Source organism: Accipiter gentilis, chromosome 1 (assembly GCF_929443795.1).
Source record: "Accipiter gentilis chromosome 1, bAccGen1.1, whole genome shotgun sequence".
NCBI lineage: Eukaryota > Metazoa > Chordata > Aves > Accipitriformes > Accipitridae > Astur > Astur gentilis.
The window spans coordinates 2,152,722-2,165,526 of NC_064880.1; the positions used below are offsets into that span (position 1 = coordinate 2,152,722).

Consider the following 12,805-nt stretch of genomic DNA (forward strand, 5'->3'; position numbering starts at 1 on the left):
CCTACAAGGATAAGTATGAATAAAAAGCTATCAGTATTTTTTTTTCTATCCTATAACATATATTATGAGTAAATCCTCACATTGACATTAAAGTGGATCCAAAATATCAATTAAATATTATTCTTTATGACTGAGTTAAAAAAACCATTGAATGCTAACAAAGTTGGATTTGTAGTCCATAGTCTGGTGTTATGGAAGAGCTGTAATTTTCTCATAAGCACCTTAAGTTCAGAAGCTCAGTTCTACAAATATTTACCCAGATAAGTTGCTCCCAGCGTGTGAACAATCCTTATAAGCAAACTCAGAAAAACACCTCTCCCTATTAATGCAATTACAACATTAGGACCTAAAATGCCTGGTGAATCTATATAATTATATTTTAGTAGTCAGTCCTAATTCATAAACATTTAGCCACCATTTGCCACTACCCATGACTGACGAAACACAAAGCACATTCAAAACACACTAATAAGCGAGTATAATAGAACTACTAGCAGCACACTTATTTGGGGGGATTTAGAGGAACTACTAATAGTCTCATCACACTCTAAATCAAACTACTATAAGTATCAGTTTCTAGAATAAGCACAAGGAGATTCAGACAATATTCCTAACTTGCTTGTTAACACCAAGGTATCACAGTACGTCTGCAAAAAGAAAACCAGATTTGTAACGGAAATGTTTGATCTTTCACAAGAGAAAGGGTCTGGGGCAAAGCTAAGCTGAATTTATCAGCAACACTATTTTGAAGCTCCTTTAGCAAAAATACGGCATTTTTAGAGTAACAGAACAACACTAGGACTTCTGCAAACCATGAAAAAGCTTTATAGCCCAAAAGTTTACTTCCTGCCAGAAGCAAGAATGCCCATTTTCATTACATACAGAGCCATCACAAAGGCATTGCATGTCTGCTGTTTACATCACACTTTTACTTGCCATCCAGGCCAAAGAAAATAGTAAACTCTGGAAACAGTACTTTTGGAAAGTTGAGATGGAGTATCAGCTTTGCCTCCCATTGCTTCTATGGATTAAGTCACTGATCCTACAAATTTGCTTCCAGATGTGGCAACTATCTAACAGACTGTTCTTCTTCCAAATCCCTTAAAATCACATTCTCCTAGGAGGAGGCCTTTCACCTATATTGTACTTTGTCTCTGGACCCTTAAAACACGTTCCCCTCCCAGGGATTTGGCAGCATTACAGACAGTGCAGCCAGCGGCCTTCAAAGAAGCAAGTCTTAGAAGAAGCTCCCTCAAAGACCTTTGCTCTCGCTCAGCAGGGCTCCTCCTCTTTCCTTGGGAACTGCTGTTAAGCTGAGGCTCTTGCATGCAAAGCCCCTGGAAGCAAGGTTGGGGCCATGCCCATGCCTGCCCAAAGAGGAGGCATTCTTTTGAAATTCAGCTGTTGCAAGGAGCTAAGCTTGACAACATTAATGCAAACTGTTAGCAACTGGCCGTGTCCCAGGAATGAATGCAGAATCTCGTATTTTCTGCCAGGTCACCCATTTATTTTCCATAATGACAGAGCATAGCCTGTGACTTAATTTTCTTGTGGCTTTTCTGCCTGGTCTAAGTAAAATTAAAACTATTACCATGTCCAATGTATTTATGTATTTTTTTCAGACCTAGAGATGAGAAGTGTAAATTACTACTCAGATTCTGGATGGAAGAATGAAAACCAATACATAAAATACATATTCTACTAAGTACAGGTTTATAAATAAATACAAGGAAATTCTGAGGTCAGGCTCCTCTTAATCAGTCTGTACATACAGATTACAGATGAAACGCTGTCCAAACTAAAACACTCGTTCCATGTATTCCAAAAATGCATCAAAACCAACACAATTCTTTGCAGTGATTCAAGCCTACCTCTTGGGCAAAGGCAAAAACACCCAAAAGAAGCAAGGCAGAGTAAAAAGGAATGGAAAAAATCATTAATGTTCCTGTGCTTTAGAGCTCATATTCAGCCAGATTCAATTAATTTACTCCAGAAAAGAAGGTTCAACAAAAGGTTAATTTGAAAGCAAATCATTAATAATAAAAGAAAATTTAAATTTAAAGCTACAATTCTGTAGAGTACATTGTTTATGTTAATAAAATATTTACAGAGAGAAGGTGTTAAATTGAGAACAAAATAACCCCTCATGTAACATTTTATTTCTTAAAGCTGGTCCTTTGGCTTCAATCACAGATGCCCCTAGATTAAATCAATGTGGTCAGCAGGTATCAGTCATAAAAGCAAATGCTGTGCTACAGTTCAGAAGCATTACTGGAATTCACTACAACACCAGATCCAAAGTGGATTCAAACTCGGCTTGACCATTTCCCAGACACTGCAATCTTTTCAATATCTGCTTTCATTCCAGTTCAGCAGAAAGATAAATACTTCTCAAATTTACTGTGAGTCAATAATTATGGAAAGCTTGAACTTATTTTAATTTCACAAGGTTTATAGTTTTTTGAAAAAAAAAAAAAAAAAAAAATTTTTTGGTGAAAATAGTTAACGAAATTTCTATTAGCCCTAATTACACAGACTTCAAATCACATTAAATTTCCAACTTCCTCTTCAGAAGTTATTGTAGTAAATAATTTTATTTGAAGAAATGAGAAGAGCAGAAATGGGAGAAGTATCAAAAGAACACACCTGTTACAAAGCAGAAAATAATAAAGAAGCACCAAAATAAAAGTACACTTTATACAACATGCATTTACTTTGCTTTTACGTGAAGTAAGAACATACTCCTCGGCTGTTAAAATTTTAATAAGCATCCTTGGATAGCTCTTTTAATGCAGCTGTTCATTTCTGCTGCAGGATTACTCACCCAAACCCTACCCAGTACCTCAGCAGCTGCCCTGCTGCCAGTTCCAGCTGATCTGGACACTGGACTGTTCTTTGGTGAGTCAATGCACAATTGCAATTAATGTTTGAGGACACAAACTTGAGTTCAGTTCTATTCAGCATACCTGCCAATTGAATGGTCAGACCATACCAAATACTTGTTTTAAGTATCTTTTTAGTTTTGGTGACACGAGGAAAGGAAAGCACAAGAAATGTCTTCCTCCTTCTGTCAGGAGAACAACGGCAGCTTTCCGGGATCCTACCAACATGACAGGAAGGAAAACCTTTCAGGTAGTGCAGAGGTGTTAGCTAGGGGTAGCTAGACAACAGCCAGGAGATTGAGATGGAGAGGGGAAACAGTGCACGTCCACACCTCTACATATGTATGTGCACTGAAATATACACCCTTATCTGTCTACATGACTGAAAGTTTAGACCCCTAGAGAGACTGGCAGAAAAATTTGTGGGCGAGGAAGAATCATAGTGGTACTCATATCAAAGAAAAAATAAGATATTTTTTCTGAAATCTTTCACAGCATGTAAATAAGAATAGCACACTGATGAGAAGACAAGTATAACCGCTTCTCCTTACCATTGTTCAGATACCTTCTTTAAGGATTCATTTCTATACTTCAAGTAAAAATCCCTCAGTCTTGAAATGAAACATATTTTGGAAGAAATAGCTCCTAACTATCTTCAAAGGCTGAAGTTTTCTTCTTGGTTAAATAATATTTTGCACCTCAATAGTACCTTTGTGCAGAATTCAGTTGAGGTTCAGCTCTCTTTTGATCTAACGAGTTGCCTCAATTTGCATCCGGACAAAATACAGTCATGGAGAAATGGATCTCTACTGCAGCAAAAAGCACTGTCGTAGCTGAGCAGGAAACAGAAACATAGAACACTTAGTTCTGTTCTTGTGTTCTTACAAAGTGACACTAGACTGATGCAGCAAAAAGACTCAAAGTGATTTTTCATAGTTAATAGTAACATTTATAGTTACCATAAAAAGTTTTAAAGTAACAATAAAAAACAAAACTACAGAAATCATAAATCCCTACAATTTGTCCTGATACAACAAAGTAAAAACAGAGCCCAATATCATACTTATTGTTAGAAAGATGTTCTAACGTCTGTTAATTATTTATGGTTCAGTAGCATTATTGTCTTTTAGGAGTTTCTGGGTTTGATGTAAATGTGTGAAGGAGTGGGAGTATTTTAGCATGTGAGGATGAAAAGAATTTAGAAGGATTGAGTCATTGAGTATTTTTATACATGGACCAGCTTTGTCAAAAGAGTCACTTCCAAAGTTCAATACGGCTCCAGGTTATGTTGTACAGCTTTGGCCCTAGCCAGTCTCTTCAGAAAAAGTCCGAAGGCCAGCGTCACACAACACTGCTGAGTTCTGCCCTGTTAACAGATTCTGACAAGATGCATCCTGATAGTATGCTTCAAAACAACCGCTCTCCTAAACACTACAAGGAGAGGAAAATAGATTTCAGAGGCTTATTTCTCTTCAGGGCCTCCAGAAGATGCAACATGTTGGTCAGCCTAGAGAAACCCCTCCAGTACATGTGCACTATAAGAGCAAGCTGTTCCCTTAAAATATTACTAAACAAAAACAGCTTTCCGGCATGCAGACAGAGCACTCCCACACTTGTCATACATTCAGCACTGCAAGTCCATTGAAGAGATAATAATTGCTACGGTTTTTTTAAAGTCTCACTGGAAATGGTTTTGCAGCTATAACTGGCTCATCAGAAGGAAAAGCAAAGAACTGACTGGCTCCCACTACTCCTGCCAGGAATATCAGTTTCAGTTTAGACAGGAGGCATCAAATATTTTTAAAAATCAATATATAAATATAATAATATAAAAGCGTATAAAATATATATATATATAAAAAATATATCCAGTACAGTGTGGTGAGAATTCTCTTCAGCTGAAAAGTCTTGGATTTAGAAGATAGCCTGAAAATTCTGCATATGAACTGTACAATTGATTTCTGTAAGCTTGAGGAATATTCATGACAATTCATCATACCACTCTCATAATAAAGGCTCCCAGAATGTCACTACTGACCCTGAAGACACTTACTCAAGTAATGGTAACTTATCACAGAAGTTTTAACATTAATTGTTGGCTCCAGCAGCCTGGTTTTACTCCCTATACAGGCACCTACGCTAATGGAATACCTCAGTAGTAAATCCTACTTGACCCATTGCCTTATTAATCAAATGAATTGCTGTTAAGAACAACTTCTGTTACATAGAGGATTTAGCATCCTGCAGTGCATAACGGAGGCAGACCTTCTTTATTTATTTATAGTATTTAAACCTTACTTACTTATTTTTTATATTTATTTATTCTTTATTATTACATATTTAAAGTACAGTCTTTTCCTTACAACATGAACTCATTGAGGGAGATACTGGTTCGGTTTTCTCTTACATAAATACTGGACTGTTCACTGGGTGGATTTTACTTCACACACACAGAGAAAACCCCCAAACCAAATAGAAAAACCCAACCAACCAAAAAAACCCCACAACCTAAACCAAAACAAAATACCCAAACACAACCCCCCCCCTCCCCCCCCAAACCCCCAGAATCAAAAAACACAAAACCAAGAAAAGGAGACATTGTCATGCAGTGAGTGGCATGATCAAAAGTTAACCTAAGGTATTTTCTGTCTACAGTGTTCATAGATCAGGTATAGCAGGCTGATTTGCATCATTATGCCAGGATCCAATTAAAAAACAGACCACATCCAACTTCATTAACCTTCATTATTTTCATTTTTGCAGTCCTACAGATGTGTAAGCAGGTCCTTCTCACCTTTTAAACCAACCATCTTATTACTAGTGTAAGAAGTTTCTACCCCTTACTTGCTCTCACTGACTCAAGCCTCACTAAATTTCAGGACTCTCTACTGTTCTTTTCTTTGGCAAAAACATTTTAAAGTATCTTTGAAAAGAAAATTTCTGTATAATCCTGCCAGCAATGGTTGGGACAGCATTTGCTGCGTACAAGAGTTAATGCAAGACTGAATCCATCCTTAAAGCGCATAACCCCTAATAAATGAGACGTTAATGGGAGAAGAGATGCTCTTAATCCTGTGGAAATTAGGGTGCTTAACTCGAGGTCAGTCTGTCAGCTCTCCATCTCTTGGTTGAGACTCCATCAGCCATCTGGATCCAGGGAAATGCAGAAGCAGAGTAGGATGGCATTTCTGGACCTCTGCAAAAAATTCCTATTAGTTTCTAAGCTATCTATACCTCCAACTTTCTTGTTAAAAAAACCAAACCCAAAAAAAGCCCAAAACTTTGACTGGCAAAGCTGACATACAAGTGGGACAAAAAAGTGCTTCCAAGGCAACAGGTGGTTCTGGTCAAGGTCACTGCAGATTTCTTTACTGGACCTGAGAGGCTCAAGACGACTGCTGTTAAAATGCATTTACTACAACAGGAAACATATAATTTCTCTAGCCATTTCCAACTAGGTTTGCTGGTTTTATTACCTATTTAAAAGAAAGGCTGCTATGAAGCAAAAAGGGACCCTTCTCAGATAGCTAGTGAAGCTTAAGAATTTTGCCACTGTATATCAGTATTCAGAAAACAACCTCCCGAGAGTCCAGTGACCTACTATGGAAGAAAACAGAGATACTTCTAAAGGCTCATTTCAAAGACTGAAAACTGCAAATATTGCATGAAACATTGAAGACTTAAGAGATGTACAAATTCTGGCAGATAGCAAACCTATCTTACTATGAGCATGGAGAGGGAGATAGATTCTATCTATGCAACAGAGAATTTCAAAAGGTCTGCACACGCCAAAATGTACAACTTTGCATTTGCTTTTCCAGAACAATATAAAGAAATCAGAAATGAAATTATAACTGAGAGGATCTTGAAGACCAAAAGAATTGCACTAGCAACCATGCAAAATAACATGGGACTAGGGCTGTGTCTCAAGTTCTTCTTTCTTTTCCACTCCCCCACACTACAGCTAGACAAAGTTGTCACTAAATAAGATTTAAACATGAAAGCTTTCAAGATGATTCCATCTTGCTCAATTAAGTGGCAGGTATTCAGCCTGCATCTTACCAATATGGCCGATTTTCCATCTCGGAGAAGCTACGATGCTGCCACCAACCCAGAAAAACTCTTCAGCCAGACGGGCCACTGAGAACTTATTTTGAAGCAAGGGAGTTTTTGAGGCATCCATATCTGAGACAAAGGGCAGCTTCAGAACTGAATATAAGCACTGACGGCCTTAGGAGACATCAAGATTCTGCAGTACACATTTTCAAAAATGCATAAAAATAGCATAAAATAATAAATAGCATAAAAATATTATCAGGAAAAAGCAAGATAATCGGTGATTTCCAAAATCCAGTGGTATTTTTCAGGTTGTTACAGAGAAGTTTCACAGTAAATTTAGGCCTCCTCCCCTGTCCAGATTTAGAATATTAAAATCCTAACAAAATCCTTTTTATACTATGTGACGTACCTATATGTATATTTTTGAGGATTGGGTGGGTTTCAGTTCAACGTTTTAAAGAAGACACATGATAGACACGGACAGGGCAATGAGGCAAGATGGCATGTAGGTGAATCCATTTCTGGACAGAAAGGCCTCCCGATGATATTCTTTTTCCTTTGTTCCTTTACCAGCTGCTAAGCCTCCACCAAGACATTATAGCAATTTACAGTTGTTGGCTTCTCCGTGCTGCTTCCTCCTTCTGACAGCAATTCCTACATAGAGATACCCCTTTTATGTATTTGATTACTAAGAGATTTGCAAGTCCCACTCTTGCCGAGGGCTTTACTTGCTCTTCAAAAACAACCAACAATATCCATTGCAGTAAATAAGCGCACAGTTAATAGTACAATCCATTCCCCTCTCTGCCCTGCTGAGCCACCCTTGCCTTTCACTGCGAATCTGTCCAGGTGCTTAAGCTCTTCAGTCTCCTTCCAGGTCTGAAAAAGCCAGAAAAATCATACTTTCTTCTTCATACAGCTCTTCAAAATATCATTGTATCAGTCCTCATCTTTTCTCAGAAGGTTCTCCTCAGTATTTTAATGGACATGCATGATAAAAGGAAGAACATTTCTCCCTAGGCAGTAAAAACTAGATACAATGCAAACACAGCAACACATGTTTGCTTCAAATCCTAAATCCATCATACGCACTAATCCTAAAGCCGTGGTTCTACCCTATCCAGTCAAGGGATTTAGATGACATGTTACAGCTGTAGGGGAAAAAAAAAAAAAGTTTAAAAAAAAGTGCTTTCTTCTTCTTCTCTGCCTACATTAGCAGCATCTTTCCATCTCGCAACACATTTAGGAATATCTTTGCAAACTGTCACAACCCCATAGACGATGCTCGCTTAGGACTCAAGCCAGTCAGCTACACTGTACAGAGCAAACGCTGTACACAGAAACCAGGAACAGTGAGGGTGCTTGAAAACTGACAGAGATAAAAGCAGGTAAGGATTAAATTTTAAAAAGCACTAAGTCACTACTTCATTCCATTTGAAATGCATCCATTAAACTCCAAATACAGAAATCTGTCATTTATGTTATTACAACCTCTTAATCTACATTAAGATTTACGTACAATATACAATTGCTCTTGCCATCTGTGATCTGCACAAGGAGCCTAATATGCTTCTAGCTTGATGAGCTAAACACAAATTGCCCGTTTAAAAACACATTCATTAAGTGCTTCCTACTTCTCCTTTCACAGTTTGAAAAAGTTTTAGAGTAGTTAATTCTAGAAATTACTCACTCTCAATTAGAACTTGTTTATTTCACTATGCTCAGAGTTCTTAGATTAGGCTGGACTCTAAATTTAACCACAGATTAATTCCAAAGAAAAAACAAACTGGGTCTGCACTAAGGGTCAGCAGTGGCAATAGTGCTATGTACACTCTTGTCACGTTCTGCTGTTTATTCAAACATTTCAGCAATAGCCGTCCATTCTCCTGAGGCATCTTTCAAGACTAATTTAGTGACAGGACTGCAAAGTGATTGTCATCAAAGGAGGAGTAACTTCCATAAAATGCTAAGAAGCATAAATCCATACCACAGAAAACTGCTACACAGAAGGCAAGAACCCATGAAGTACTGTTCTAAAGATCCTAAACCTTTTTTCAGATGAAGCAAGATCTAGCAGGGGCCAGAATAACACCTGAGAAACGTGAGCTTAATTACCTGCTCTACTGCATCCTCTTCTGAATTTCTTAAATAAATCAGTAAACATCTTTGTGGGTAATTTCCATGCTATAGAAATAACATCTTAATCGGGGACAATGACATTGTTGTACCTCACAAGGTAAACTTTAAGCTCTCAATTATAAGGAGGCAGAATTAAGGTAAACTTTTGCAATAAACCAAAAGTATTGCAGTTGTTTAGTCCCTTTTTTCCTCTTGCAACACTAATCAGGAGGATTCCTTGTAGTCTTCCTGGTTGTACATGCAGCAAAATCTCAGTAGCTGGCACTTTGTGTGCTAGGCAGCAAAAGGTACTCCTTTTAAAATTCAAAAATTAATTCTGCAAGGACATCCTAGATTCTGCATTAACCATTTATGTGTTATCAACCTGGGGACAAAGGGAAGGGAGAAAAAGAGTGAAACCTAAGTCCTATTGCAGCATCGCCCAAGATATTAGTTTCACCGTTCAGAATTAGAATTCTGCATAAGCAGGACTTTGAAAGTGGATTTGTTTTTATTTGTGTACGGAGAAATGCCAGTGATTTATAGCACCAGAAAAGAAGAACTATTTCAATGTTCAAGTTAAAGTTAGATTTGTAATCCAAAACCCACCCAGAGAAGGTTATTTTAAATCCTTCTGGTTGATGCTATCGATCCATCTTTCAGGCCTCCTAAGAAGATGATCACATAAACAGAGAAAAATTAAATCTTTTGAAAAGCCCCTCTTATTTATTGATTGTGCTGGATACTAGGTAACAGTGTGGGAAAGCAACAGGAAACAAGAAAGGGTTAAACGTGACATAATCCCTCTCCCAACTCTTAAGCATACTGAGCTGAGTACTTAGGATATAAGCCTATTGAAATGGGTTTCTATTCTTGCCTCACTTGACATCCTCAGAAAAATCTTGCTCACCTGACACAACACGCAGATTAAAGACTTCGTTCCATGGCATTTTAGAAACTTCATATTCTCCGAGTCTAACAAAGGCTTTTCATACCACAAAAAGATTTGAAAACCAACAATGTTCGAGTCTGCAGGCGGGTCGGTGGCTTAGCTAAAAGTGGAGCTCAGAACACTTGACGAACAATGCTAGAATGTCAAAAGTCTTCAAAAGAAGACGTTCACTTCAAGAATGGCAGAAAAGCCAGATTCCATCATACAGAGCAAGAGCATCTTGCAGAATACATAGGAGCACAATTTACATATGGTTTGGAAGATGGAGAAAAGCGAGCAAAATGGAGATCCTCCCTAGACAAATGGACTTATTATTAATGCAATCCATCAGGATGGATGGATTCCTTTCTAACACGCATGCTTTACTGTTGAGGGAAGGCAAAAAGTGTTCAAAATTATTTAATACATAGGAAAACAGCTGTAGCCCTCAAAGTAGAAAAGAAAAAACTAAAAATGTCAATGTGGGAAATCTTCTGTACATCAGGATTCAAGCAGCAGACAAAACAAAGAAGCAACAGAAGAGGTAAATTAGGCTCACAGGGCAGCAAGCAGTTTGAGCATATCAGGTAACAGCATGCAGACACAACTTCGGTACTTCTGCTCGCTGCCAGTTGAAGATGTTACAGAAAATACTCCAGGCTTACTTAATAAACTGATTTTCAGAGCTCAAGATATTGATTGTCAGAGACATTAAATATTACAGACCTGATACAGTAATTGACCTGTAAATCCACAAAGATTAGACTTGTGACTTCATGGCTGTATACTCATTTGTCCTTGCAGGAACACACTACAGAGCCAGTTTACCAGATTAACAAACTAACCTCATCATGATTCTAAAATACTTGGAAACACATGGGCAGCCATTAGTGATGCACGTATTAACTTTAATACAGGTCTCACTATTTCCCACTTTCGATCCAGGGAAATCTTGCTCCTAATGGCATTAGAATAAAAAGAAAATGATTGCCAACCCACAACACAAGTCATAAAATAAAAGGAGGAACCAAAAGGGTTTAATGTCATCTGGCACACTGCCATTTATCTGTACACTCTTCCTCTCACTTACTTTTACCCTCCCCATTGCAATTTCAGCTGTAAACATCCGTCAGAAAGCCCTGGAAAAACTGCAGAAATTAGTTACAGCTATATCTCAGACACCCCAGCCTAAAATCTTCATACGAGTTGTTAGGCCTGTTACTGTCTTCTGAAGTACTAAATGCCGAGAAGTTTCTAAGGGAAATAACAAAAGCAAAGAAATCTGATTGAAATGTACATCACTAAATACAGTTTAGAAATACATCTGAATTATGGTAAAGGTTCAAACCCCAACATACGTAAGCACAAATATGAAAACAGCAGGAGCACAGAAAGCTTGACTTGATGAACCGAAGTCATGATGCTCATTGACTGCTTCTAAACGTGTGATTTATGTTTCTTCCCTTTCCCCCAGAAATGCTGCTTCCTAAAGGACTAAAGCAGCATAAACTAGACAGCAAGACCAGTCAACTCGGTTTCAGTTTCTCCTCTCCTGGAGCCATTTGCCTTCAGGTTTCCGTGGCGCTCTATGTACTGTGTCTGTATGCAACAGCTGCCGATGTTTCTGGTATGACCTCTTCCCAAGAAGAGGGATATGGGGAGTATATGCTGATGGAGCATAGAAAACATCTGTTATATTTTCTATATATGTCTGACAACTAAAAACTCCTGCATTAGTTATATTAAGAATTCACTAAAACTACCACTCTCAGATGGTTTTGGCAACTTCCAAGGAAGGCACAAATTCAGATACACGGACAGTTATAACCAAATTTCCTGCACTCATTCAATCACCCCTTCACAGGCTCAGAAAGGCCAGAGCACCGGCTGGACCACAACATTAACCCCACTGTGCATAAGCTGCCTTTTCCTTAATTCTAACATAACTCCGCTCTACTGACCTTTGACATGGACACAGACAGAGCTCTAGTCTACTACAGACTGCTAGACCATCTGGATGTCAACTCTAAGCACAGTAATCCACACTCAAGATTAAAGCCACGCATCTTGCCTGTGGCAAGTGGAAGCCAGGTTATTTACTAGCTTCTGTTTCTCACCCACCATGCTCCAAAGCTCAATAGTTTTGCACTGGCTCAGAATATACTCAAGTTATTCAGTTTCACCCAAACACATCTGTCTTCAGTACGCATCAATTTACAAAGTCACTAATTCCACTGGAAGAAACAGCAATGGCTGTAACATTGCATGTCCTGGTGCATCCTTTCAGTACTGGAATTCACAATGGGTAAGCCCCGAGACAGCTGCTTCAGCTAGGCAACCACAAATATTAATGTTTCCAGAGCTTTCCAAAACTGTTAGAAAGTCACGTTATTAAAATGGATTGATCCTGAAATTTTCTTAAATTATTTTATTCACATGAAGGCATATTCGTGGAACTGACAACCATTAGCAACAACAGGACCAACGTAATGACAATTAGTCTGCCTCTCTCCGTGATGTTTAGTAGTCTTAAGCTCATCTGAAAAAAATGAGGCAATTATTTTAATTAAGTGAGAACAGGCTTCATGGTTTGAGCCTTTGAGTAGGTTTTGCATTAAGGAAGATTGTTTTTTAATAAACAATATATTAAGATTTTTGTGTCATGTTTTATCAATGAAACTGTAGAAATATTATTAATCCTTTTCCACTTAAAACATTCACCATCTTTGAGATATTTCTATAGTTTTTGCATTCAATGATTAAGATATAACAACAGTAGCTTACTAATGAACTCTACTAAGAATTCTGATGCTGA

At 38.0% G+C, this 12,805-nt stretch overlaps 1 protein-coding gene across 2 annotated transcripts in view; it reads right to left on the bottom strand.

The window, feature by feature from the left end:
- Positions 1–8,009, bottom strand: part of PLCH2 (phospholipase C eta 2) — a 54,402-nt gene extending 46,393 nt beyond the window's left edge. The window contains exon 1 of one of the 2 annotated variants that reach the window (XM_049811510.1): positions 6,945–8,009. In XM_049811510.1, the coding sequence (XP_049667467.1) occupies positions 6,945–7,065 (121 nt within the window). In that variant the 5' untranslated portion in view covers positions 7,066–8,009. The remainder of the gene's footprint in view (positions 1–6,944) is intronic. The other variant, XM_049811500.1, reaches the window with a different exon arrangement.
- Positions 8,010–12,805: the final 4,796 nt, after the last annotated feature.